Consider the following 25,901-nt stretch of genomic DNA (forward strand, 5'->3'; position numbering starts at 1 on the left):
CCGAGTTTCTCCTCTAGCGTACATAGTTAATATGACATACAAAATAAAGGCTAAAAAAAGTCAACTAAATATGAAAGTACAAGTGTTATTGCAAAGTTTTGGACAAAGCCCTTATCTCTACAGATAAGTGGAAAACAGTGACGGAAGAAGACAGCTTTCAGAAAGTAAAATCTCAAAAAAAACAGTGAAACTGTATTGCAACAAAACAATGTGTACATAGCGAATGTAACAAGTTATGGAATGAAACCATCTAACAAAAATATGGTGCAAAAAATATATAACTAAACAAAAAGGGGTGTGCACAAACAGTTATAGTGTGTTAGTGAAAAATAACAGCCAAAAGCATGCAAACGAATACAACTTGCCTCACAATAATCTCAAAGTGTCACACTATCAAAGAAAACATGAACCTAACATCATATGCAAGAACAGATTCAGTGTGCTAGCAGAAACAACAAATGGACTAAGTGATGCAAATATTCAACCAAAAGTTTCAAAACTGAAAACAACAAACAACAGTAAGTGTGTAAAACAAGATGCTGGCATTATTTATCTGCTTGCTGATAGTCATAGAAAAGGACTGACAGAAATTATGAATCAAAAAATAATAAATCAAAGTGTTGTTGGATTTGTAAAACCAGGTGCTCCACTAAGAGATGTTACTCAATACATTGACACATGCATCAAGCAAGGAAGTTGTAACTCTTTCATTATTATAGTTGGAGCAAATGGTGTCTACAAAAATGAGGCAAAGTTTGCCTTGAGATCTTTAAGGGAAGCATTGGAAAAGGTTACAGACATGAAAGTGTTCGTAACAAGCATACCTATGAGACATGACCTCATGAAAACATCATGTGCGAGTGCAGAAATTGAAGCAACTAACCGAAAGATTGAAAAAATTTGTAAGTTTTTAAGCAATGCAAAATATATTAACACAGACAGCCAAATAAGGGAAGACTTCACTACCCATGAAATGCATAGAAGCATGAAAGGCAAAGAAGCACTATGCGATGTAATACTGAAACAACTGAATCAAAATCAGCCTGGCTTAATGTCACCTACAATTATAGCAGCAGCAACGAAAGCGTCAGCTTCAGCTGAAGAACCAGATACTCCAATGATTCGAGACAAAGCTGAAGAAATATGAAGAGGATCTCCAACAAGATTAGCTATAGTGCCCCAAGCTAAAACTTCGAAAATCATATGTGAAATGCCAACTCACTACGCATCAACCCACGCCAACTGTAAAAGGAAAGAACCACAACGTTTTTTTATGGTGAGTGGTTCCTGAGAAATGTTACATCAATTGTGTAAAACATTGCTAGTGAAAGAAAACTTCAATAGTAAAAGTGAAGGGAGCTATTCAAGGGAAGATGTGTTGGAAACTATAAGTAAGTGTAAATCTTCATTCCTAATGCACTGGAACATAAATGGCCTGTATGCAACATATCCTCATGATAAAAACCACAAAAATTGACGAGCTGCAAATTATTCTTTTACAAGGAAGAAATATCAAAGTCGTTTGCCTAAACGAACACTGGGTCACAAAAAATTCAATCACAGTTTTAAATAAGTTAGATAACTTTAGGATAGCTAGTGGTTTCTGTAGAAAAAACAGTACTTGTGGAGACCCTTGTATATTGATCAACAATTCGTTGGAATATAAAGAAAGAGACAATTTAAAATTTCTAAATGAAGAGCTTGCATTTGAAAGTTGTTGTGTAGGGCTAGACAAGAGAATATCATCATCATCTCTGTGTACAGAATTCCAGGTAGTGATGTAAATACATTATTCTTAGATAAATTCCTGTGTTTCCTATATAAACTCACTAAAGAACATAGGAAAAAATTGTAATTGCTGCTGATTTTAACATAGATACAGCAAGCAAAACAAGCATTTCAATGAAGTTCATTGATGTTATTTGAGAATATGGCTTTAGACTAAATTTTACTGACTTCACCAGAGTAAATGAGCGAACAGCAACATGCATAGACAATATTTTAACAAATTTACATTTGAGGTCACTGCCAAATTCTCTTTAAACCTAGGTATCTCAGATCACTCTACTCTGCAAGTAGAATTAAACTTAAAAAAGGGGGGGGGGGAGGAGATGCTTCATGAAAAGACAGTTCAGTGGTGAAAAAAACACAAACTTGGTCTGTTATAGATTAAATGAGTCAGATTGGTCATTACAACAAGAAAACACATGTTCACAAAATTTTGATAAGTTTTTAAACAGCCTTTTACATGTCTTCAGTGAAACATTTCCACCCATAGCCTGCCCAAGAAGGGCAACAAATAAACTATAGTGGATTACCACTGGCATAAAACTATCTAGTAATAGATATCTGAAATCAAATAAGAGTCCTGAGTTCATAAATGATGTTAAAAAAAGGCTGTTTAAGAAGGTTGCCAAAGCAGTAAAGGAAATGGCAAACACTAAATTCATTAATAAACACACAAATAAATCCAAGGCAGTATGGACAGTAGTCAAATCTGAACTTGGAATCAAATGTAGCAACAAGGAAATGTCTAAAATAAAGGTACAAGACAAAACGTGTACATCCTGCTCAGATATCAGAAAAATTTAATACATCCTTCATAAATGTAGCAAAATCTGACATTGATGTAGTCTCCTATCAAGATAATGTACATTTGTTTGGATCAAGTCAAAGCAAGAAAAAGAGCCTGATAAAAGTTAACAAAGCAATAGTAAATGATGTAGAAAAAATTATACTAAACCTAAACAACAAAAATTTATGGGATGGGATGAAATACCTGCCAAAGTCATTAAAGCAGTTACAAATATAATAGCACATCCACTATACAAAATAATTAATCAATCACTTGAAGAAGGATACTTTCCAGAATATCTAAAATATGCAAAAGTCAAACCAGTATTTAAGAAAGACTCCAAAGATGATATGGGAAATTACCATCCAATTTACCTTTTTCCTGTGTTTTGTAAGATATTTGAAATGATTGTTGCTATTCAAATTCAAAATTTCTGCTACAAATACAGTGTAATCTCAAAAAATCAATTTGGATTCCAGAAAGGCAAAAGTACAATTCATGCAATCAATGAATTTGTGAGTAAAGTTAGTTCCACTTTAGACAAGTCACAATAAGCTGCAGGAATCTTCTGTGACTTATCCAAAGCATTCAACTGTGTTAATCACTCCTTACTATTATATAAAATGAAAAAAAATTGAATAATGGGTAGCACCTTACAGTGGTGTAAGTCATATCTGACAGAGAGAAAGCAAAGGGTTGTCGTAACACCAAGCACAGGGAAATACTCCTCGAAGTGCAGAACCATCTCACAGGAAGTATCACAAGGGTCAGTTCTGGGCTCAACCCTCTTTCTTTTTTATGTAAATGACTTACCGATAAATATAAATTATCACTCAGTTTTATTTGCTGATGACACATCAGTACTGGTAGAAAATAAAAACACAGAAGAAATTCCTGAAAATGTCATAAAAACTCTAGAAAACCTAGATGTTTGGTTCCCTCGAAATGGCCTAAAGCTAAATATTTCAAAAACACAGCTGATGCAATTTAAGACAAAAGAATCTCAAATGATATTCACATTATGCACAGAAGCCAGGAGCTAAATGAAGCTGAGCACGTTAAATTCTTTGGAATGCAATTAGACAGAAACCTATCATGGTCCTCACACACAGATTATCTAAAAAATAAACTAAACAGCCTGGTGTTTGCTACGACAATCTTAGCCAATGTCACTAGTATAGACACAAAAAAAGTAGTATAACAAAGTTACTTTGAGTCAGTAGTGAGATACAGTATTGTCTTCTGTGGGAATGCTAGCAACATGACAAAAATATTAACTTTGCAGAAAAACTTTATCAGAAACATATGCAGTGCAAAGCCAAGAGAAACTTGTTGGCCATTATTAAACATTCCCTCATTGTATCTGTATGAAATAATTTTTTTCACAAGTAATAACCCTAAACTGTTTATGTCAAATAATTTCCAGCGTAGTTATGAAACTAGAAACAAAGAATGCTTCATGCTGCCTACACACAGGCTTAATCTTTTTGCACAGACTCCACAATATATGGCAATGAAAGTATACAATAAACTGAAAGACACAAATTTTAGAAAGGTCCAAACAAGGCAGTAAATAGAGAATTGTATAGCACCCTGGTGCAGATATGTTATTACTCTGTTGATGAATTTTTTAATGATCTGACCATCTGAGCAGGATAAAAACAATAACAATAAATAATATTCAGATTTTATTGTGATAATATAAAAAATATTGTATTCCATGTACAATTTATCATAATTACATAAAATCAATGATTTAACTTGTACACTATGAGATAATAAAATTCCAATTCTGATTCTTATCCATAATTTTGGTGTGTATCTTGCTATTAGCAAATAATGACATTCCAGAATGAGATTTTCACTCTGCAGCGGAGTGTGCGCTGATATGAAACTTGCTGGCAGATTAAAACTGTGTTCCCGAGCGAGACTCGAACTCGGGACCTTTGCCTTTCGCGGGCAATGGCATTATGTAATATTGCGAAACCTGTTCTCCACTAAATATGTTTGCTAAAATTTGAAAATACAATGACAACTAATTTACATTTCTTGTTACTAATGGTACACAAAGTTTAACTATAATCCACAGCTGTTTCAAATCCTCACGATGAAATATATTCTTGCATAGTAATGTTTCACTAAAATTATGAGCTTTTCACAAAAAATTTTTGTAACAGTAAAACTTAAGCATTGCATCAGACACTGCAGTTGCCCCCCCCCCCCCCCCCCCCCTCTCCTCCTGCTCCTTCAAAAACAATTCCGGACTTCATTTCAGTTCACTTTTTACTGCAAAATTCTTTTCAATAGCCTAGCTTTGTTTCAAGAAACACTTAGGTGATACTTCATAGTATTCAGAAATATTATTTTATTACCATGTTTTTCACATTCAGTTGTTGTACTATTTCTATTATCACAAGTTATGTTCTGTTACAGACACTGTCAGATGTAAACCCCCAGTGAATACTTTAGAAAACTTCATCATCTTGCTTGACACAGATATAGACTACATGATACAACTGAAGGTGACACAACCCAATTCAACATAATACTCAAAGTCAGCTGGAACATTACAACATAATTTGTGAACCTATTATCTCCACATCACAAAATATATTTTGACCATGGTGTCTCTATACTCAAACTATAGTAATGCAGTACATTTTCAACACAGGACCTGCTGTGGTTTGACAGCCATTATAGAATGCTGCTGTGAAGCAAAGAGAGCTTCACTGCATATTTACATAGGCCAAAGCCTCACACACAAGCAAAAAGTAAAGGAATCCAGATTAGTCTAAGGAGAGCCATATGTGATATGTTCAGTGAATTCGAAAGTAAAATTCTGTTTCCCAGCCTGACAGAAAATCCTAAGAAGTTGAACGATTCTAACCAAATGATGCAGACACACTGTGACCCTAATGGCACTAAAACAGAGGATGACACAGAAACGGCTGAAATACTTAAGGTCTTTTTCCAAAACTGTATCACTGAGATAGATCCCTCTGTAGTTCCACCTTCAAATCATCATATGAATGACAAAATCGGTTATCAAAATAAGTGAGTGTGGGATAGAAAAGCAACTGGAATTCCTCAACAGAGAAAAGGCTATTAGACCTGATAGGATACCGGTATGATTCTAAATACAGTATGCAAAAGAACTTGCTCCTCTTCTTTCAACAGTGTACCATAAGTCTCTGGAGGAACAAAGCATTCATAATTATTGAAAAAAAAAAAAGAAAAAAGCACAGATCATTCCCATTTTCATGAAGGCTCATAGAAAAAATATACAAAATTTTAGGTCTATATCTATGATGCTGGTCTGTTGTAGAATTTGGGGATATGCTTTGTGCCGATGTATTGCAACATTTCTGGAGACTGAAAATCTCATGTGTTGGAATCAACATGGGTTCTGGAAACAATGATCATGTGAAACCCAGCCCACTCTGTTTGTCCATGAGATCTAGAAAGCAGTAGATACTGGTGCCCAGGTTGATGCCTTCTCTCTTGACTCCTACAAAGCATTTGATACAATTCTGCACTGCCACCTAATGAACAAAACATGAGCATATGTTCTGTCATATGAGCCTTTTGACTAAATTGAAGAGTTTCTAGCCAACAGTACACAAAGTGTGATTCTCAGCTAAGAGAAATCCTTAGATGCAAAATTTACTTTGGGTTTACCACAAGCAAGTGTTATTGGACCATTTATTTTCTCTGTGTACACAAATGGCAATGTGGATACCAGAAATTCCATGATGCTTTTTGCAGCTGATGTTGTTGTATACAGTAAACTCACAGCACTAGAAATGTGTAATAAAATGCATGAACATCTCCAGAGGATCAACAAATGGTGCAGGGATTAACAATTGATTCTCAGCTTGAACAAATGTAACTTACTGCAATTAAATCGGGAGAATGACCTATAATTGTATGACTGCATGATTGCAGAACAATCACTCGAAGCAGTCAAACTCATAAAATGTCTAGAAGTATGTGTATGGAGTGAATTAAAGTGTGAACCACCACATAAAACTAATTGTATGTAAGGTAGATAATAGACTGAGATTCATTGAAAGAATCCTCTGGAAATGTAGTCCACCCCCATGGAAGGTAGTTTACAAAATTCTTATTTGACCAATACTTCAATATTTTTCATTAATGTGGGATCTGTACTAGATAGGATTCATATAGTAAATAGAGAAGATCTGAAGAAAATCTGTGCTTTAGTTCATGCAAAAGCATCAGATAGATGCTTTGCCAACTCCAATGGTAGACACTACAAGAGAGGCATTCTGTATCATGTTGTCATTTACTGTTAAATTTCTGAGAGAGTACATTTCTAGAAGAGTCAACCAATACATGGCTCCCTCCTATGTAAATCTAACAAAAAGACAATGAAAGTGAAATTAGAGAGATTCATGCTCAGATGGAGACTTACCGGCAATCATTGTTCCTATGAACCATTCACAACTGGAAAAGGAATATGAGGAAGTAACAGTGGTACACAAAACATCCTCCACCACACACCATAAGTTGCTCTGCAGAGTATAAATATAGATGTAATGCTATGGAGGGAAACATAATCTTTTAAAATATAATATCTATCATTATACAAGATGAATATTTGGAGTGATGGTAAGAAATACCATTGTGCTCAAGCACAACACCAAGTGCTCTAAATTGTGGTTATACTGAACAGTTCAGTTGTGGATCAAATGTGGGACTTTGGTGATGTGGACTATGTCAAGAATTTCAAAGTCAGTATGTCCAGTTAAAAAGTTTAAATATCAAACACTCCTTCAGTCGAAACAGTGATTACCATATCAGATCAGTTGTAGCTTTCCTGTAATGCATTTTTGTTCATTTACATCAGCATTAGAGTTACAAGTAGTGCTAGGAATTCTCTCAGATAATGGTTTGTTCCTGGATCTGTAGCTTTACTGAATATGTTGTCTAGTAAACATATCTAAAACTTCATCTACAGGTACCTTGTTCATAATGCTGGACTGGCTAGCCAGCACTATGAACTTAGAAAGTGGATAGAAACTATTTGAAATCCTGCTCCTCAGGGGTCTTCAAATCCATTTTGATTCAATATCAAGAATGTAGAGGCTGTTATTGCAATACAAGTCCTTTTCTCCAAATATTGATTTTTGAAATACAACAAAGTTTCAGTACTCATGTTGATCACATCACAACTCAGTCTGTGACATTCTTGTTGAGCATTGTTGTATTGGAATGGGGGTTGAAGGGGTGGGGGATTCTTAAATAAACCTTGCAGTGCCATGTGAGGGTAAAGCTTTATTTTGGTGGTTTGTCAGTGCCTTCCTTGGACCTATTAAGAAGTGGTGAGTGTGTGTTTGTAGTAGATGGATGAACATGATGAATGCTAGTTCAGTGCTTCCATGATATTGTGCTTTTATTGTGGATGGGTGTGATATTAAAAATGGAGAGAATGAAACCCAGTAACAGTATACGACTTAGTCGTCTCAAATAGTGCCAAGGGGGACTGCTCAGCTTAATGTCCCCCATCTTGTAGACGCATCACAAACAAGATAACAAGAACTCACTCCTGGCAATACTACAGAGTGGTTTAGAGTTTAATATAGGACACTGATACACAGTCTAGTCATTTAAGACTTGATGCTACTTACTTTCCTTCTGTTGCCCACCAAGTGCTGGCATTGAAAATGAATTTCACCATCAGGATTAGAAAGTTAAATCTTGATCAAATACTCCATGCTACTCTGTATTAACAATCATGGCTTTAGAGAGCAATGTTGGTTACATGTAAACTAATTTTCACTTATTTCTTATGATCACTTCATTATACAGGGTGCCTCAGGAGGAATGGTCAATATTTAAGGATATGAGAGGAATGATCACTCTAAGCAAAAAAGTCAAGTAAACATGGCTCTAAAATGCATACCGTAAGAGCTGTGAACACTCATTTTTCTTCACTACTGTGAAACATATCTCTTCTACTGACCAGGTGCTTATAGCTCTTAAGGTATGCATTTTGGAGTGCATGTTTAGTTGAAAATTTTTCTTGTCTTGGTCCATACTACCTCCTCCCAAAATATGGAAAGCAAAGAGCTAACAGTAGAAGAGATTTGTTTCATATTATCAAAGATGAAATAGTGCTCATAGCTCTTATGGTATGCTGTTTAGAGCCAATGTTTGCTGGACTTTTTTGTTTTGAATGATTCTTCCTGTCACATCCTTGAATATTGACAATTCCTCTTGGGACACACTGTATCTTTATAGTACCACATTATAACGCTCCATTCTTCCAGAGGTAGTTTTAGCCCTGTATTCTCACAATTAATATTAATAAGAGACCTCCAAAACTGTCGTGACATACCTTTATTATGTCATGACTGGTGTATTTTGAAGGAAAATGATCAGGTTACCTGCAGCTGACCACAATAAAAACTATGATGACAGCTACAGTAACTTCTACATCCACATCTACATCAGGGCCTGCTCCAAAGATTTTGCTGCTCTGTGCAAAAATTTTAATCCCCTGTCCACTGCACCATCTTGTATTTTCAGACATATTCAACCTTTTTCAATGTCATTTATCCATGGCATCTGATTTTCACATATCACCTCTACTTATATATCTTTTTGATGTGAATGCATCTTGAAAAACCAGAGCCCAGGTATTGGACATCAGTCAGCAAAACTGAATCGATACATTTACGGTGTATTACATTTTGAGTTATAACGCTAAATTAAATGTCAACCAAAGTTAAGTTATGTTACTCACAGAGTCCATAACTAAAATCTGTTCAGTTTTTCTCATTCCCTCCATATGCGCCATAATTTCTCTTATCTTTGTGGTCCTTACGTGAAATGTGCAATTGTGGCCGCAGAATCACCCTGCAGTCAGCTTCAAATGCCAGTTCTCTAAATTTTCTCAAAAGGCTTTCTTGAAAAGACAGTTGCCTTCCCTCAAGGGATTCTAATTTGAATTCTTGAAGCATCTCTGTAATATTTGCATGTTGATTGAACCTACTGGTAACAAACCTAGCAGCCCACCCCTTAATTTTTTCAACCGCTTTCTTTAATTCAACCTTGTGGGGATCCCAAACAAACAAGCATTTCTCAAGAATGGGTTACAGTAGTTTTTTATATGTGATCATCTCCTTAACAGACAAACTACACTTTTTTAAAATTCTCTCAATAAACCTAAGTTGACGTTTTGCCCTCCGTGTTTGGGCAGTCACTGTGGTGTAGTCCTTATATGCTCATTACATTTCAGTTTTTTTTGCAACATTATGCCTAGATATTTAATTGACATGACTGCATCAGGCAGGGCACAACTAATGCTGTACTCAAGCATTATGAGATTGTTTTTCTCAACCATTTGCAATAACTTACATTTTTCTATATGTAGAGCTACCTGTCATTCATCACACCAGCTAGAAATTTTGTCTAAGTCATCTTGTATTTCCCTACAGTCACTCAACAGTAACACCTTCCTGTACATCACAATATCATCAGGAAACTGCTGCACTTTGCAGCTCACCCTGTTTGTGAGATCATTTATGTATACAGAGAATAGTAACAATCTTACCATACTTCCCTGGAGTACTTTTGACTTTACCCTTGTCTCTGAAGAACACTCATCATTGAGGACAATGTACTGGTTCTATTACTTAAGAAGTCTTCAAGACACTCGCATGTCTGGGAATCTATTCCGTATGCTTATACCTACATTAACAGTCTGCAGTTGTACACAGTGTAAAACACTTTTTGGAAATATGTGAATATGGAATATACCTGTTGAACTTCATCCATGGTTTGCAGGACATCATGTGAGAAAAGGGCAAACTGAATTTTGCACAAGCAATGCTTTCTAAAATGTTGCTGATTTGTAGACATACTCTTTTCTATCTCAAGGACATTTACTACATTGAAGCTGGGTATATATATAGAATCCTGCAACAAACCAATGTCAAGGATAATGGTCTCTAATTTTGTTTGTCTGTTCTATTACCATTCTTATATACGGGAGGCTTGATCATTTTTCCCGTAGCTTGGGTCTTTGTGCTGGGTGAGAGATTCACAAGAAATGCAAGCTAAGGAGCTAAGTAAGGGCCAATGTTGTAGAGTACTCTTTGTAAAGCTTAATTGGGATGCCATCCAAACCTAGTGACTTATTTGCTTTCAGCTCTTTCAATTGCTTGTGTGCACCAGGAATGCCCATTAGCATGTCTTTCATATGGGAGTCTGTACAATGGTCAACTGACAGTATGTTTGTATGATCGTCCTGTGTGAACAATTTCTTAAACTCAAATTTAAAACTTTAGCTTTTCTTTTGCTATCTTCTACTGGTGTTAAGGTGTGGTCTGTTTTTCATGGAGGGTCTTGCACTCCTTGTTGTTTTGTGTGGCACTATCACAGCACAGGCCTACATTGATGTTTTAAGCACCTTCATGCTTCTCACTGTTGATGGGCAATTCAGGGATGGCAATTGCATCTTTCAACACAATTGCGCACCTGTTCATAATGAACGGCTTGTGGAGAAGTGGTTACATGATAATAACATCTCTGTAATGGCCTGGCCTGCACAGAGTTCTGACCTGAATCCTATAGAATGCCTGTGGGATGTTTTGGAACGCCCACTTCAGGCCAGGCCTCACTGTCCGACATCGATACCTCTCCTCAGTGCAGCACTCCATGAAGAATGGGCTGCAATTCCCCAAGAAACCTTCCAGCACCTGATTGAACGTATGCCTGTGAGAGTGGAAGCTGTCATCAAGGCTAGGGGTGGATCAACAACATACTGAATTTCAGCATTATCGATGGAGGGTGCCACAAACTTGTAAGTCATTTTCAGCCGGGTGTCCAGATACTTTTCATCACACAATGTGTGGAAAGAAACGTGGCTCTTCTTCAACTATTAAAACAGTTCTGATATGTTAGCTACATTTTGTATGCAGCAATGTATGACCAAACATAAATTGGCCATTGACTACATTTTTTACTGTAACTTCTGTGACATATGTGTGGTAAGTTACTTAATTTTGAATTACCTCAATAATGGTGAGCAAGAACAAAAAGGGGGCCGTGAGAGTTTAAGACACAAGGGAATCATTTTTTAGTGAAGAGATCCCAAAAATCCAGAGACAGTGCTTCTTATTTTTTTTATTCCAAAAGTTAAAGATTTACTGAGAAATTAACAACAGGGACAGGTACAGCTTTGCATGTTTTTCATAAATAAATTTTTTTTAGAGAGACAGCAGATGACTCAATGTTTGGCTCTCCACATTCTGTTCTGGAAGCTACCCAGGATCGCAGGATTCTGCGTCTCGCCACAGTATGTCTCCCATTGCAGGAACATTCTGTTTGTGTGGCCCCAGGCTTAAGGCACAGTTTTAGTACAGCACTGCTGGTAGAGCATGTGCAGTATCTACTCCGATTCAAATATAAGTGAACCACTTCATTGACTTTGAGTTTATCTTACCATCACACATTTGCCACCAGAGGCATCGAATAATAGGTCTACATAGCTTAACTTTCCATTTCTTTGTTTATTGATATTAATGCTCTTCATTGTGTATAATATGAATACAAAATTTTAAGTATGTTGTGTTTTTATACTTATTAAATTTTATTTTACTACAGGAATTTTTGAAATTACATGCTATTGAGGAACTGCAGAAGTTCACAAATGATTTTGCATATAAAGGCATTATCTTAATAGGAGTAACATTTTCAAATGGCAGATATGCACAAGACATAGCAGTATTCTCAACAGACAAATATTTCTTGGACTTGGTATGTAATTTTGAAAACCTTTCTTTCTATGTTTATCTTATTATTGGAGATGTCCTCATTCCATTTCCTTCCTCCGAAAATGGGAAACTTCTAATATGTTGTGTTCCATAGAAAGCAAGTAAATGTTTTGAAGCACTGTACTACTAACAAGTTAGCTACATGGCAAATGTTTCAACACACATGGTGCAGATGCATTACAAAATATATATTCAGATGATATCGAATGCTTGAATCTGCAATGAAGAATAGTTAATCTAATGAATATATTTTAAATGGTAAGTGTTTACATCACACTATCATTCGGTATATGAGGTGCTAAACGAGCTAAGATATATAACAGGGTGTTCCTTCTGTGGGCGAGCTCTGATTAATATTACATTGATAACTTCTTGTCTCTTTTTTATTTAAAACAAATAATATATTGCTGAGCAGAGGTGTGTAATAGTAGTTATGCACAATGAGAAATATTTGTAAAAAGTCATAAATATTATTATACATTGCCGGAAAAAGAAAGTGAAGCACTTATAAATGGAAGAGGAAACAAAAAAAAATCACAGGTTGAGAGGGTATGTTATATTATTCCAGTGATTATAACATTGAATCCAATTTACAAAGAAGTTGGCAGTATGAGTAACTTATCAGTGTGATGTTGTACCCCTCTGGCTTGGATTCATCCATTGATTTGGCTAGATACTAGCACCGGGATGGAGTTCACATCTGAGCTGGTATAACATAGATACTATCAGAGACAGAGCTGGGATCTTTCTAGCCACAGGAGTGCTTCAGCATCATGCAAACAGTTCATAGATGCACATGCCGTGTGTGGATGAGCATTGTTGTGTTGAAGAACGGCACCATGATACTGTTGCATGGAGCATTATGCATAAGGATGCAGAATGTCCATGACTATCTATTGTGCCATCAGAGTACCCTCAGTCACTGTCTGCTGATAACCTCATTGTTGAGCATGTGGTAGCACCAACCAACCGACCAACCAACATATCAGTCACTGCCAGCCATGACCTGAAGTCATACCTAACGGCTGTCCTCACCATGGTGCCAGGAGTAACAGTGAAGTGCCTCCCCAAAACACTGGAAGAAATGTGACCTCTTCCCAGGTCACTTCCATACTCACTGCTGTTGATCATTTGGGGTAGTGCAAAACAGTGATTAATCACTCAACGCAATGTGATGCCATTCGTCAGTAGTCCATGCTTCCCGGTCATGGTGCCACTGCAAATGCAGCTGTTTGTGCTGACATGTTAATTGTGCAGAAGACTCATAAGATTTAGTGTCACAGGAAGCTGTCATTGGGACTGTTTTATTCCATGACAGTGCCCCAGCTCATTCTCCACAGGACACAGTCACATGTGATACTTTTTTGGACTGTCCAATTTTGACTGCTGACCGCTTTCTGTAGTCTCTTGGCCTGGCCCTGAGTTACTTCTTCCTCTTTCCTCAGACCCAGGACCCATTGTGTAGCAGGCATTTCCAAACTGACTTATGAGGTGAAATGTTTCCTGAAAAACTAAAATGCAGACTTTGACAACCAAGGTCTATGCCAAGTCGTGTATCATAGGGAGATATGTTGTCAACTTGCTACTAGAATCAAGCCCAAATCTGAAAGTAAAGTCACCAGTGAAGTACCACACTTGATCATTGAAAACAGTTTCATTACAAGCACCGTTGTACACTTTCATTACAAGCACCGTTGTACAGCCAGGACAGAACAGAAATGCCTCTTGAATGTAGGGTACTGCTGTTTATACAAACATTGAATATTCCAGAATATCGAGCATAAGAAATTTCAAGAGCTTTCCAGAAATGATAGATACTAAATAACAAATAACTGCTGCTTGTTGCGTTTGAAATGGCGACCTGTAGCACACCGGCCAGTAACACTAACATTTGTGCCACAGTGCGTGCAGGACAGCTCTCAGCATTGCTCCCTCTCCTGGAGAAACAGTGACCAGCTGTTGTAGAAGTTCTCATTGGAGTTGACTATGGCATCCTGGATCTAGATCTTGTCAACAGTCCTCTGTATGACTGCACTGGCAGATCCTCACATTCTGGTCATGTGGACTATGACAAGCAACAAAGGTAGCATCTACCATCAAAGTTTTGCAGTCATCAATTGGATCTTCAGTTTTCTTGAACGAGAAGCCTCCAAAATTGATTTGTGCTTCTGGTCTGTATTAGGGCTTCATACAGAGGACGTGGATGATATGTGCTTTGGCTTCTTTATGAAGGCTGATAATGACATCACATGTAACATTTGACAAACAATGATTTATATGCTATGGCCCAAAGTAGCACTTTAGTAACTTTCCTAATAGTCCCATTTTCCACCCAGGTGTAAAAATCAACACCAAGCCTCCTGGGCCATATCTCAGTGGCCAGTGCTTGGCATTATAGTGCTCTTGATCTTTCTGCTGGATGGCCAGGATACATATGTGACTCAGCTGTCTTGCTCCTTCAGTCCTGGTGATAAGGTGTTACATTTAGCCAACATGAGTGTGGTCTAGTTGAAATGGGAACAGTGTATCCATTGTCATTTTGGATTTGCGACTACAGATCAGAAATAACTGTGTGAAGACAGTAGTGTCATGTCTTGCTTCATTGCACTGTATGCAAAAGTCATGATGGGCAGTATTGTATTCCAGTCTCTCTGTTCAACTTCAGTGTACATGGAGAACATATCTGCCAATGTCTTATTAAAGTGTTTTGTCAGATGATTCATCTGTGGGTGGAAAGCAGTTATCATTCTGTGGATAATACCCCTTCATGAAATTATAAGGTTCAGTCAAATGAAAACAAGACACATAGGAAAAAGTAAGTAAACTCTTTATTATTTCAAAATTTATCACCATAACTGTTAAGATATTCATCCCCTGTGAAACCAGATGGTCAATGTCTTTATGGAAAAGTGTTCGTGGCTGCCTATGGAACTATGATTGGATCAAGGTGTGCACCTCTTCACCTGAAGCAAATCAAAAACCATTAATGCCGTTCTTCGGAGCTCCAAAAATATGGGAATCACATGGGGAGAAATTGATACTATTTGAAGGATGTGCATGGGCCCCTCAGCGAAACTTCTGTAGCATACTTGAAACAACCTTGGCAACATGTGGGTAGGGCAACATATTGCTAAGGTTGTTTCAAATACACTGCAGAAGTTTCACTGGGAAGCCCCTACCTGTCCTCCATACAGTCCCAACCTCTTCTCATGTGATTTCCATATTTTTGCAGCCCTGAAGAAAGGCACTGGCAGTCAGCCCACATGTAGCCTAGGTTGTTTCAAAAATGTTGCAGAAGTTTTGGTGAGAAGTACTTACACATCCCCCAGACAGTCCCGATCTCTCCCCATGCGATTTCCATATTTCTGGAGTACTGAAGGAAGTCATTACTGGCTGTTGATTTGCTTCAGATGAAGAGGTGCACACCTGGGTACAAGGTTCCATGGGAAACCATGAACATTTTTCCATGAAGGCACTGACCATCTTGTGTCACAGTTGGATAAATATATTAACAGTTTTGGGAATTACTTTTGAAATACTCAATAGTTTATATACCTTTTTCCATCTGTCTCATTTTCATTTGATGCCTCTTATAAATATCTACATCTACATACATATTCCGCAATCCACCACATGGTGCATGGCAGAGGGTACCTCATACTACAACTACCATCTTCTCTCCCTGTTCCACTCCCAGTTAAAACGAGGGAAAAATGACTGCCTATATGCCTTTGTATGAGCCCTAATCTCTCTCATCTTATCTTTGTGGTCTTTCCGTGAAATGTAAGTTGGTGGCAGTAAAATTGTACTGCAGTCAGCCTCAAATGCTGGTTCACTAAATTTCCTCAGTATCGATTCACGAGAAGAACACCTCATTTCCTCTAGAGACTCCCACCCAAGTTCCTGAACCACTTCCATAACACTCGTGTGATGATCAAAACTACCGGTAACAAATCTAGCACCCTGCCTCTGAATTGCTTCTATGTCCTCCCTCAATCCAACCTGATAGGGATCCCAAATGCTCGAGCAGTACTCAAGAATAGGTTGTATTAATGTTTTATATGCAGTCTCCTTTACAGGTGAACCACATCTTTCCAATATTCTACCAATGAACCGAAGACAACTATCCGCCTTCCGCACAACTGCCATTACATGCTTGTCCCACTTCATATCGCTCTGCAAATATTTAATCGACGCGACTGTGTCAAGCGCTACACTACTAATGGAGTATTCAGACATTATAGGATTCTTTCTCCTATTCATCTGCATTAATTTACATTTATCTATATTTAGAATTAGCTGCCATTCTTTACACCAATCACAAATCCTGTCCAAGTAATCTTTTATCCTCCTACAGTCACTCAATGGCGACACCTTCCCATACACCACAGCATCATCAGCAAACAGCCGCACATTGCTATCCACCCTATCAAAGAGATCATTTATGTAGATAGAAAACAACAGCGGACCTACCACACTTCCCTGGGGCACTCCAGATAATACCCTCATCTCCAATGAACTCTCACCATTGGATTCTATTACTTAAGAAGTCTATAAAACAGAATTGGAATCCCATCAGGACCTAGTGGTTTATTTATTTTCAACCCATTCAGCTGCTTGCTTCACAACCCCAGGGATGTCTATCACTATTTCCTCCATACGGGAATCTGTACGAGACTCAAACGGCGGTATGTTTGTACGATCCTCCTGCATGAAAGATTTCTCAAATGCTAAATTTAAAATTTCAGCTTTCGTTTTGCTGTCTTCCTTTGCCAGGCCAGACTGATCAGTGAGTGACTGGATGGAAGCCTTCGACCCGCTTACCGATTTTACATAAGACCAGAATTTCCTCGGTTTTCAGCAATATCTTTTGCAAAGGTATGACGGTGGTAGTGTTTGAATGCTTTGTGCATCACTCTTTTTACAGCAGCAAGAATCTCTACTAACTTTTACCTGTTCTCATTCTCCCGATCTTTCTTGTACCACGAGTGCAACTGCCTTTGCTTGTTGAGCATTCTCAGAATTGCACTGTTAAACCACAGTGGGTCTTTTCCGTCTGTAACCCACTTGTTCGGCACATACTTGTACAATGCGTGATTTACAATGTGTTTAAAATTTGCCCATAATTCTTCCACGTCCATCGTACCTGAAGTAAATCTAGTCGATTCATTTGCTAAGTGGGATGCTAACAACTGCTTATCTTCTGTTTCTAGTAAGAATACTCTCCTAGCCTTCTTGACCGGCTTTTGAACTTTCGTAACCATAGTCGTAATGACAACATCATTATCACTAATCCCTGTCTCAACACTGACACCGTTGATGAGGTCTGGTCAGTTCGTGGCTACCAGATCTAAAATATTTCCATTACCCATTGCCTGTCGATTTAGCTGCTCAAGACAGTTTTCAGATAATTTGTTCAAAAGTAATTCACATGAAGGCTTGTCTGTACCACCTGTAATGAATCCATAGACTTCCCAGTCTATACTAGGTAGGTTGACGTTGGCTCCGACTAATACAGCATGATCTGGGTACTTCTGCGATACAGAATTTAGACTCCCTTTTAATGATTCTAGAACTGTCACGGTGGAACCTAGTGGCCGGTAATAACACCCCACAATTAACTTTATTTCCCCTAGCCCTGTTAAACGTGTCCAGATAACTTCACAATCACACTCTACTTCGACCTCAGTAAACACAATATTTTTGTCAACTGCAATGAAGACACCACCTCCTACAGTGTCTAATCTGTCTTTCCGATACACGTTCCAATCCTCACTAAATATTTCAGAACTTCCTATATCAGGGTTCAGCCAGGTCTCAGTCCTGACAATAATTTGCACACCATACGCTTTCTGGAGGGAAGTAAATTCAGGAACTTTATTCCGAACACTCTGAAAATTTGCTGCTAATATCTTGATAGCTGAAGTGTCTTTACACTGAGTGCGTCCTGATTTCCCTGACTGCTCATCGACTGGTGAGTGTTCATCAGGACACCTCGCATTACTGCCTAGCCTAAAAAAAAACCCATGTGCATGCGACAAGTACTCTGCTACCTGAGTAGCCACTTACTTTGTGTAGTGCACCCCTGACCTATCTAGGGGCGTCCTACAATTCCCCATCCAATAGCGCAAGTCTAGATATCTGCAGCCAAGACCGTCACAGAGTTGACGAAGCTTCTGGTTGAGACCCTCCAGTAGAGAGCACTGCTTGCACCCCGCGTGCGAGGCCAGCGGTCTTCACCAAATCCGCCAGCTGCCTGTACGAACTAAGGGTCGCCTCAGAACCCAAGTGACAGGCATCATTGGTGCCGATGTGAGCAACTACTTGCAGATGACTGCACTCCGTACGCTTGATACCCGCAGGCAAGGCCGCCTCCACATCTTGGATGAGGTCGCTTGGCAGACAAACTGAGTGCACGTTGGATTTCTTTCCAGCCCTGTATGCTATTTTCCTAAGGGACTCCATCACCTGCTAATGTTGGAGCTCCCAATAACCAGCAAGCCTTTGCCCCCGCGTGCCTGCTCAGGCCCTGCTGAAGGAGCGGCCACTTGCCCACTGACTGACTGGTAATTGAGTTCAAACTGGTGATCTGCAGCATGCCCATGTACAACACTAATTGCTATACCACACTGCATGTAGCACAACCCAGAGCGATTTGTGACAATAAAGAGTGAATGTGTAGTGTTGGGAAAGCAGAATCATATTCGGGTGAATGTGCAGGTACTCTGTTTGAGAAGGATCTAACAGCTGCTGCTAGACATCACACTCCCAGTACCTCTGTATGGAGAAATGATCCTTTACACAAAGATTGCTTTGTGGTTTCTCCAAATTTAATGTTACATAATTCATTTACGAGTGTATTCATTTGCACCATCAGATAGTTGTTAAACTACTATCGCCAACAGATCCTCATTATGGGAGCAGTTTTGCTGGACATTTATTATAAGAGTGTTATTTGTGCATTATCGTTATCAGCAGTTCCATATCCAGTTTAAGAAAATATCTTGTGTTTAGCTACATGTAATGCCTTTAGATTCTCAGAACTGAACAAGTCAGTCCACCATTGAAAATGTTGAGTGATCTGTATCAAAAATTTTGAGCTTTTGTTGTACCCAGATTACATGGGATAAACAACGTTCAAAACTGAAATTTTTCAGCTCCTTGGAAGTGCGTTGTTTGTCCTCCAACAAACACATTTTATACCGTAGGAAACAATATGAAATCGGGATTAGACCACTTGAGGCACTAGGATTGTACACTGTAACATTTGGCCCATTTCTCTCATAATTTAGAAAGCCAGTGGGGCTGTGCAGTTGTCTGATGGAGGAAGTTTTATGATCCTGTTGATGCTTGACAAAATGTTTATCCACAACCACTACAGCAACTTACATTTCACAGCAGCCATTTGTAAGGGCAAGGTCAACAAAGTTTTCAGCACTCAGTGTACCGTGAACTGCAACAGACTCGTGTGATATCTGTAAAGACTATGCGTTAATTTGAGTCATACCAAGATGGCAAATGCTGTTTGTAATTTATGCATAAGCTCTCAGCATTGTATAACAAATGATGTAAGGAACTTCCTTTGTATACAGTGTAAAACTGAAATGGAAATTTCTGTTGTTTATTATTACTATTAGAAAACACACTATCAGGCTATTTTGGACTGTTGAAATAGTAATATTTGCATCCTCATTTTGCAGTACCTTCACGTCAGTGTATATTTAAATGAATTACATGTAAAAATTACCACAGAAGGTAGGAAAAATTGGAATACTGCTGATATGAAATTCAGTTTACACTGTATTTCTTTCTCGATATAACTCTACATTATTATCTAGGAATTATTGTTATTCATCATAATTGTTTCTATTTGTATGCCAGATGACAGATACATTGGTTGCCTCAAGAGACCCTGACCTCCAGCTGAACGAAGTGACAGTCTACACTAACATGGAGTACATAAAAGTCTTCACACAACAGAATTTTAAAGCAACTAGGAAACAAATTCTGCCCATTGTGAGGGAATTTATGAGACATTTCCTAAGTCCTCCAGCAGAAGGTTGAATCCCGTGTCTCCATTATAGGCAGGGATGTGTGTTTTCATTTGGTTTTCCATTTAAGAACAGATATGTTGATTTTCTTTTAGTATTGCTACTAATGCATGCCAAATTAGTAATATTGTAGAGAGACATTGAAAGTAAGAATTGTACTGTAATTTGTATCCCTATATACCTTAAGTGTTTTTCTTTTTCAGTGTTGGAATGTTAGTTGTCTTGTGTTAATGTAGTGTTACCTTGACTCTCATCTGCCTATGAACAAGCCTTTTTAAAAATTTTCATTGACTATAGCATCCGTGCCTTAGTGATCCCTTAGTTTGCTGTTATTACACAACATATATAAGTCAGGTACAGTAAATATTAACTATGACTGCATTACATTACACAAATTATTGAGTAGAGGAGGTTCTAAGATGAAGAATGAAGTCAAAGATGGAAATTTCATTTCAGTGCAATACAAAAAATTACATAAGGTTATAAAATATTATAATATTGCAGTGCTAATATGAATTATGTGATAACCAAATGCATTCGTTTTAAGAACTCTTGTTGGGACATTCTTTGATGGTTTAGAAATAATTGGCCAATAGAATGTTTTTAACTTGCTCTTGAAGTTCACTGTAATACACAGAATATATTTAATGTGCTGTGTTAGATTGTTAAATACATATATCCCAATTTATGTGATATTATGTACTAATATTGTAACTTTGTAGAAAGTGTATTTGGCTGTAAGATTGTGAAAATACTTTGTACTATGCTTTTACAAGAGAAACACTGCATTACTGAGTATATGTATTGTTATTGTCTGATAGTGTTCAAAATACCAAGCTTTCTAAATAGTTCTCTGCAGGGCATCATGAGACTATTCACAGGTTCAGTTCTCATAGCATTCTTCCTTTTTCAGTAAATCATGCAGCTGAACTGCATTGAGTCTAGGGTGTGTTTTTTTCCAATTCAGGTTGTGATTTGTCCGTAGTGAATAAGTGAATTTCATCTACTGCCCGTATTTTGTTGTTTGAGTAGACTACAACTAGGTGGTACATTTTTGTGCACATATAGATCATGTTTTGTATTTTAATTGAATCTTTTTTTATTTAAGTATACAATGCATATTCCATCAAATTTGACCCACTCTCTGAGTAAATATAAAGCAACAAAAAGAAGATAACTACACAATACACTTGATATGGTCACATATTCACATTCTTAAAATAAGTTAAAGAGAAGATGAAACTTCTTATCTGATTCTTAGTAGCATGCTGGAGCACACCATCCACCCAAGTGTTAACAGAACTGTGTGTGATCCACTGTGTACATATAAGTTACTTCTTTATGACTGATAAGCAACCATTGATAAGATGAAACATACAGAAAGGAAGGTCACTGTTTCTATACAGCAACAATATGCTCAAAATTCTTTGTTATTATTACACATCACATACCAAATTTAATCATACATTTACCCACTGCCATGCCAGTCTTGCCTTTTATCAGTACTCTCAGATTTCCTACATAAAGCTTTTCACAAATAATTATCTTATTCTTATTGTTTTCTAACCCACTCATCTACCATTAACTTATCATTTCATCATCATCATGAATTATGTCACTCTTAGGAGTATAATCACAACAGATTCTATCTATTCAGATCTCACTCTGGACAGATCAGTAGTCAGAGAGTTGTTTTGATTGATACATAGCATAGTAGAAGATTAGTAAACAGTGTGGAAAGCTGAAGAACAAAACAGTACTGCAGCAGCTTGGTGCCCCATGCATGTCACTGCACACACACACTAAAGGCTAGTGAATTCCTTGAGGTGTGTTTTCGCACAGCTGATAGCTTCTCTACTAATATTTTTGAAGTTCACTTTTTTCTTCCCCTAATGGGCCCTATATTCACAGTCTTTATCAGAGTTTTCATTTCCACCAACAGCGTAGGCTTCAATATTTTTAACCAAGTATCCTCCAATGTTTTCTCCAGTATTTTATCTAACTTCTCTGTCATTTCTTTTTGTGATTCTTTAACAGATACTACATTACCTGACATAATTTCAGATTTAGCCTGTGCCTCTTTTAGTGATTTTCTAACTTCTTCACCAATTTCTTCCATTTTCATTAATAGATATTGTAACATATTTTGTGCTCCCTTTTTTTCACGTAGTTCTTTCTTTATCCATGGTTCTGATTTAACTGAACTTTCTTTTACACTTTCTGTAACAGGTTTCATTTCTTTGTATCCCACCTATTCACTTCCTCATGTTTGGAAAATAATGTTCTTCATGTTTGATTGTCATACTGAAGAAAATTATATATATATAAGTTTATTCATTCACCAACAATGTACATTGAATGGATTTTGTCAAAGAACATAGTATAACAAAAATAAGGTAAGGGTGTACAGTTTCCTACATAATACAATGGTTCATTGTACCTATCACAATATTTTTGGGCAATACGACTTTGATTACTGTAATAATATAAAAGTATGAGCAGGATCTCTTACATGAAATACATTACAAGTAAATAATTCATTTAACACTTTTGTTCGGGACCTTTTACATGAAATACATAAATACATTACAAGTAAGTAATTGATTTAACACTTTTGTTCAGAAAAATTAACATTGAGGCTGTAGCAAGCATTTGATTTATGGTGTTATTAACATATAGTAAATGAATGTAGTTACTTGCTACAGGGTTACTGCAGATATTCATTTATACTATAATAGCAGTTGGTCATTAAGAAATTAAATGTTGCTTCCTTGAATGTAGACAAATGTTTTTATTTCTTTTAGCTGAGTTGAAAGTTTGTTGTACAAAATAGTACATTGATTGTTGGTTTGTTTTTGTGTTAAACTCTTGTTTACTCTTTTTATGTGGATGTCATTGCATATTCTTGTATTGTAGAAATTAAGATCTGAGTTGCTTTTATAATTATCAATGTCCATTTTTATATTAACAACACTTTTTTATATAGAGGCATGGCAAGGGTAGAACATTTAGGTGTTGAAATAACTGTTTGGAAGGTGTTAGCCTTGTACTCTTGGAAATTATTCTAACAGCTAATTTTTGTAAGGTGAAAATGGTTTTCATGTTTGCCTTATTATGACCTCAGAGGGTTAGGCCATAGGTCATAGCAGAATGGATGCAAGCAAGTTGGCAGTTCGGCTACACTCTCTACTAGACTAATTATGCATAATGCAAAACAAGCAGAGCTTAACTTGTTGGTGAGGTAGAGAATGTTGGCTTTCAAGTCTAAATTTTCATCAATTTGCACACTAAGAATTTTGTGCCAGCTACCCTTTCAATTTGTTAATTTTGCACTTTGAGGTTCACATCATGATGAGACTTTGGGGTCATGTAATGTATATATTTACTTTTTGAAATATTTAAAGTTAGCTTGTCCAGTTCAAACCAGTTTTGAATGTATTCCAAAAATCTGGTTGCAGATGTTAGCAATACCCTGTTTATGTCTGGTACAACAATATTTGTGTCATCAGCAAACAAAATTATGTGTGTACCACTGATTGGGATCTTGATATCGTTAATATATATAAGAAATAAGAGAGGTCCTAGAATGCTGCCCTGAGGTACTCCGATTGATACAGTCTGCATGTCCAATCTGTACACAATGCTTTGGTTTTTACTGTTTGCTGAGGTAATTTCTACTACCTGTTTTCTATTGTGGAGATATGACTGAAACCATTTTAATGCAACTCCTCGTATACCTGTAGCTTCTAGTTTGTCTAGCAAGATATCATGATCAACAGTATCGAATTCCTTTCATAAATTCAAGTTTATTCCTACTGTACTGTTATTTCAGTCAAGTCCTATTACAATGTTTTCAATGAACTCGGTAACTGCTGTTTCTGTACTCATGCCTTTGCGAAAACCATGTTGGTTTACTGACAAAGAGATTAAATTGTTTGAGGTAATTTGTAAGACCCACTGTGGTTTAACAGCGCAATTCGGAGAATGCTCAACAAGCAAAGGCAGTTGCAGTCATGGTACAAGAAAGATTGAGAGAATGAGGACAGGTAAAAGTTAGTAGCGATTCGTGCTGCTGTAAAAAGAGTGATGCGAAAAGCATTCAACCACTACCTCCATCATACCTTAGCAAAAGATCTTGCTGAAAACCGTGGAAATTCTGGTCTTACAAATAATCACAGTCTTTATTATTTTTGAAAATATAGGTAAGAAAGTTATTTGTCTATAGTTTCCCACTTCATACATGTTATCCTTTTTATACAATGTTTTTATTTTTGAAATTTTGAATCTTTGTGGGAACGCCCCTTCTGTTAATGATATGTTTATGATATGTGAGAGGTTTTCTGCTACGGCACTAGCACATTTAATTATGATGAACCTGGTACCACATCAATTCCAGAGGACATTTTATTCTTCATTGTTGCTATTATCTTAAGAACTTATAATTTATTTGTGGGACATAGCAATATTGAATTACCACTTTGCTCTCTTAGAACTGTGGTACTACTATTTCTAGCTAAATTTTTACTCAGATTGACTGGAATGTTTATGAGATAGTCATTTATGTAATTTGCTAGAGTACGATTTCTGAGTAACACACCAAGATCATCTTTCTATACAGTGTCATCTTGCTTTTTAACAGTTTTGTTTGTTTCCTTTTTTACTATATTCCATATTGCTTTTGACTTGTTTGCTGTCCATATGATTACTTTGTCATTGTGCATTATTGTGGCTGTTTTAATTAGTTTCTTATAAATTTTCATATACACTCCTGGAAATTGAAATAAGAACACCGTGAATTCATTGTCCCAGGAAGGGGAAACTTTATTGACACATTCCTGGGGTCAGATACATCACATGATCACACTGACAGAACCACAGGCACATAGACACAGGCAACAGAGCATGCACAATGTCGGCACTAGTACAGTGTATATCCACATTTCGCAGCAATGCAGGCTGCTATTCTCCCATGGAGACGATCGTAGAGATGCTGGATGTAGTCCTGTGGAACGGATTGCCATGCCATTTCCACCTGGCGCCTCAGTTGGACCAGCGTTCGTGCTGGACGTGCAGACCGCGTGAGACGACGCTTCATCCAGTCCCAAACATGCTCAGTGGGAGACAGATCCGGAGATCTTGCTGGCCAGGGTAGTTGACTTACACCTTCTAGAGCACGTTGGGTGGCACGGGATACATGCGGACGTGCATTGTCCTGTTGGAACAGCAAGTTCCCTTGCCGGTCTAGGAATAGTAGAACGATGGGTTCGATGACGATTTGGATGTACCGTGCACTATTCAGTGTCCCCTCGATGATCACCAGAGGTGTACGGCCAGTGTAGGAGATCGCTCCCCACACCATGATGCCGGGTGTTGGCCCTGTGTGCCTCGGTCGTATGCAGTCCTGATTGTGGCGCTCACCTGCACGGCGCCAAACACGCATACGACCATCATTGGCACCAACGCAGAAGCGAC

The 25,901-nt window shown here is 37.5% G+C and overlaps 1 protein-coding gene across 1 annotated transcript in view; it reads left to right on the forward strand.

The window, feature by feature from the left end:
* LOC126299116 (exopolyphosphatase PRUNE1-like) overlaps positions 1–22,667 on the forward strand; it is a 142,148-nt gene extending 119,481 nt beyond the window's left edge. The window contains exons 5-6 of the mRNA XM_049990816.1: positions 12,209–12,361; positions 20,260–22,667. Of these exons, the coding sequence (XP_049846773.1) occupies positions 12,209–12,361; positions 20,260–20,442 (336 nt within the window). The 3' untranslated portion in view covers positions 20,443–22,667. The remainder of the gene's footprint in view (positions 1–12,208; positions 12,362–20,259) is intronic.
* Positions 22,668–25,901: the final 3,234 nt, after the last annotated feature.

The sequence above is a fragment of the Schistocerca gregaria genome, chromosome X, assembly GCF_023897955.1.
Source record: "Schistocerca gregaria isolate iqSchGreg1 chromosome X, iqSchGreg1.2, whole genome shotgun sequence".
Taxonomy (NCBI): Eukaryota; Metazoa; Arthropoda; class Insecta; order Orthoptera; family Acrididae; genus Schistocerca; species Schistocerca gregaria.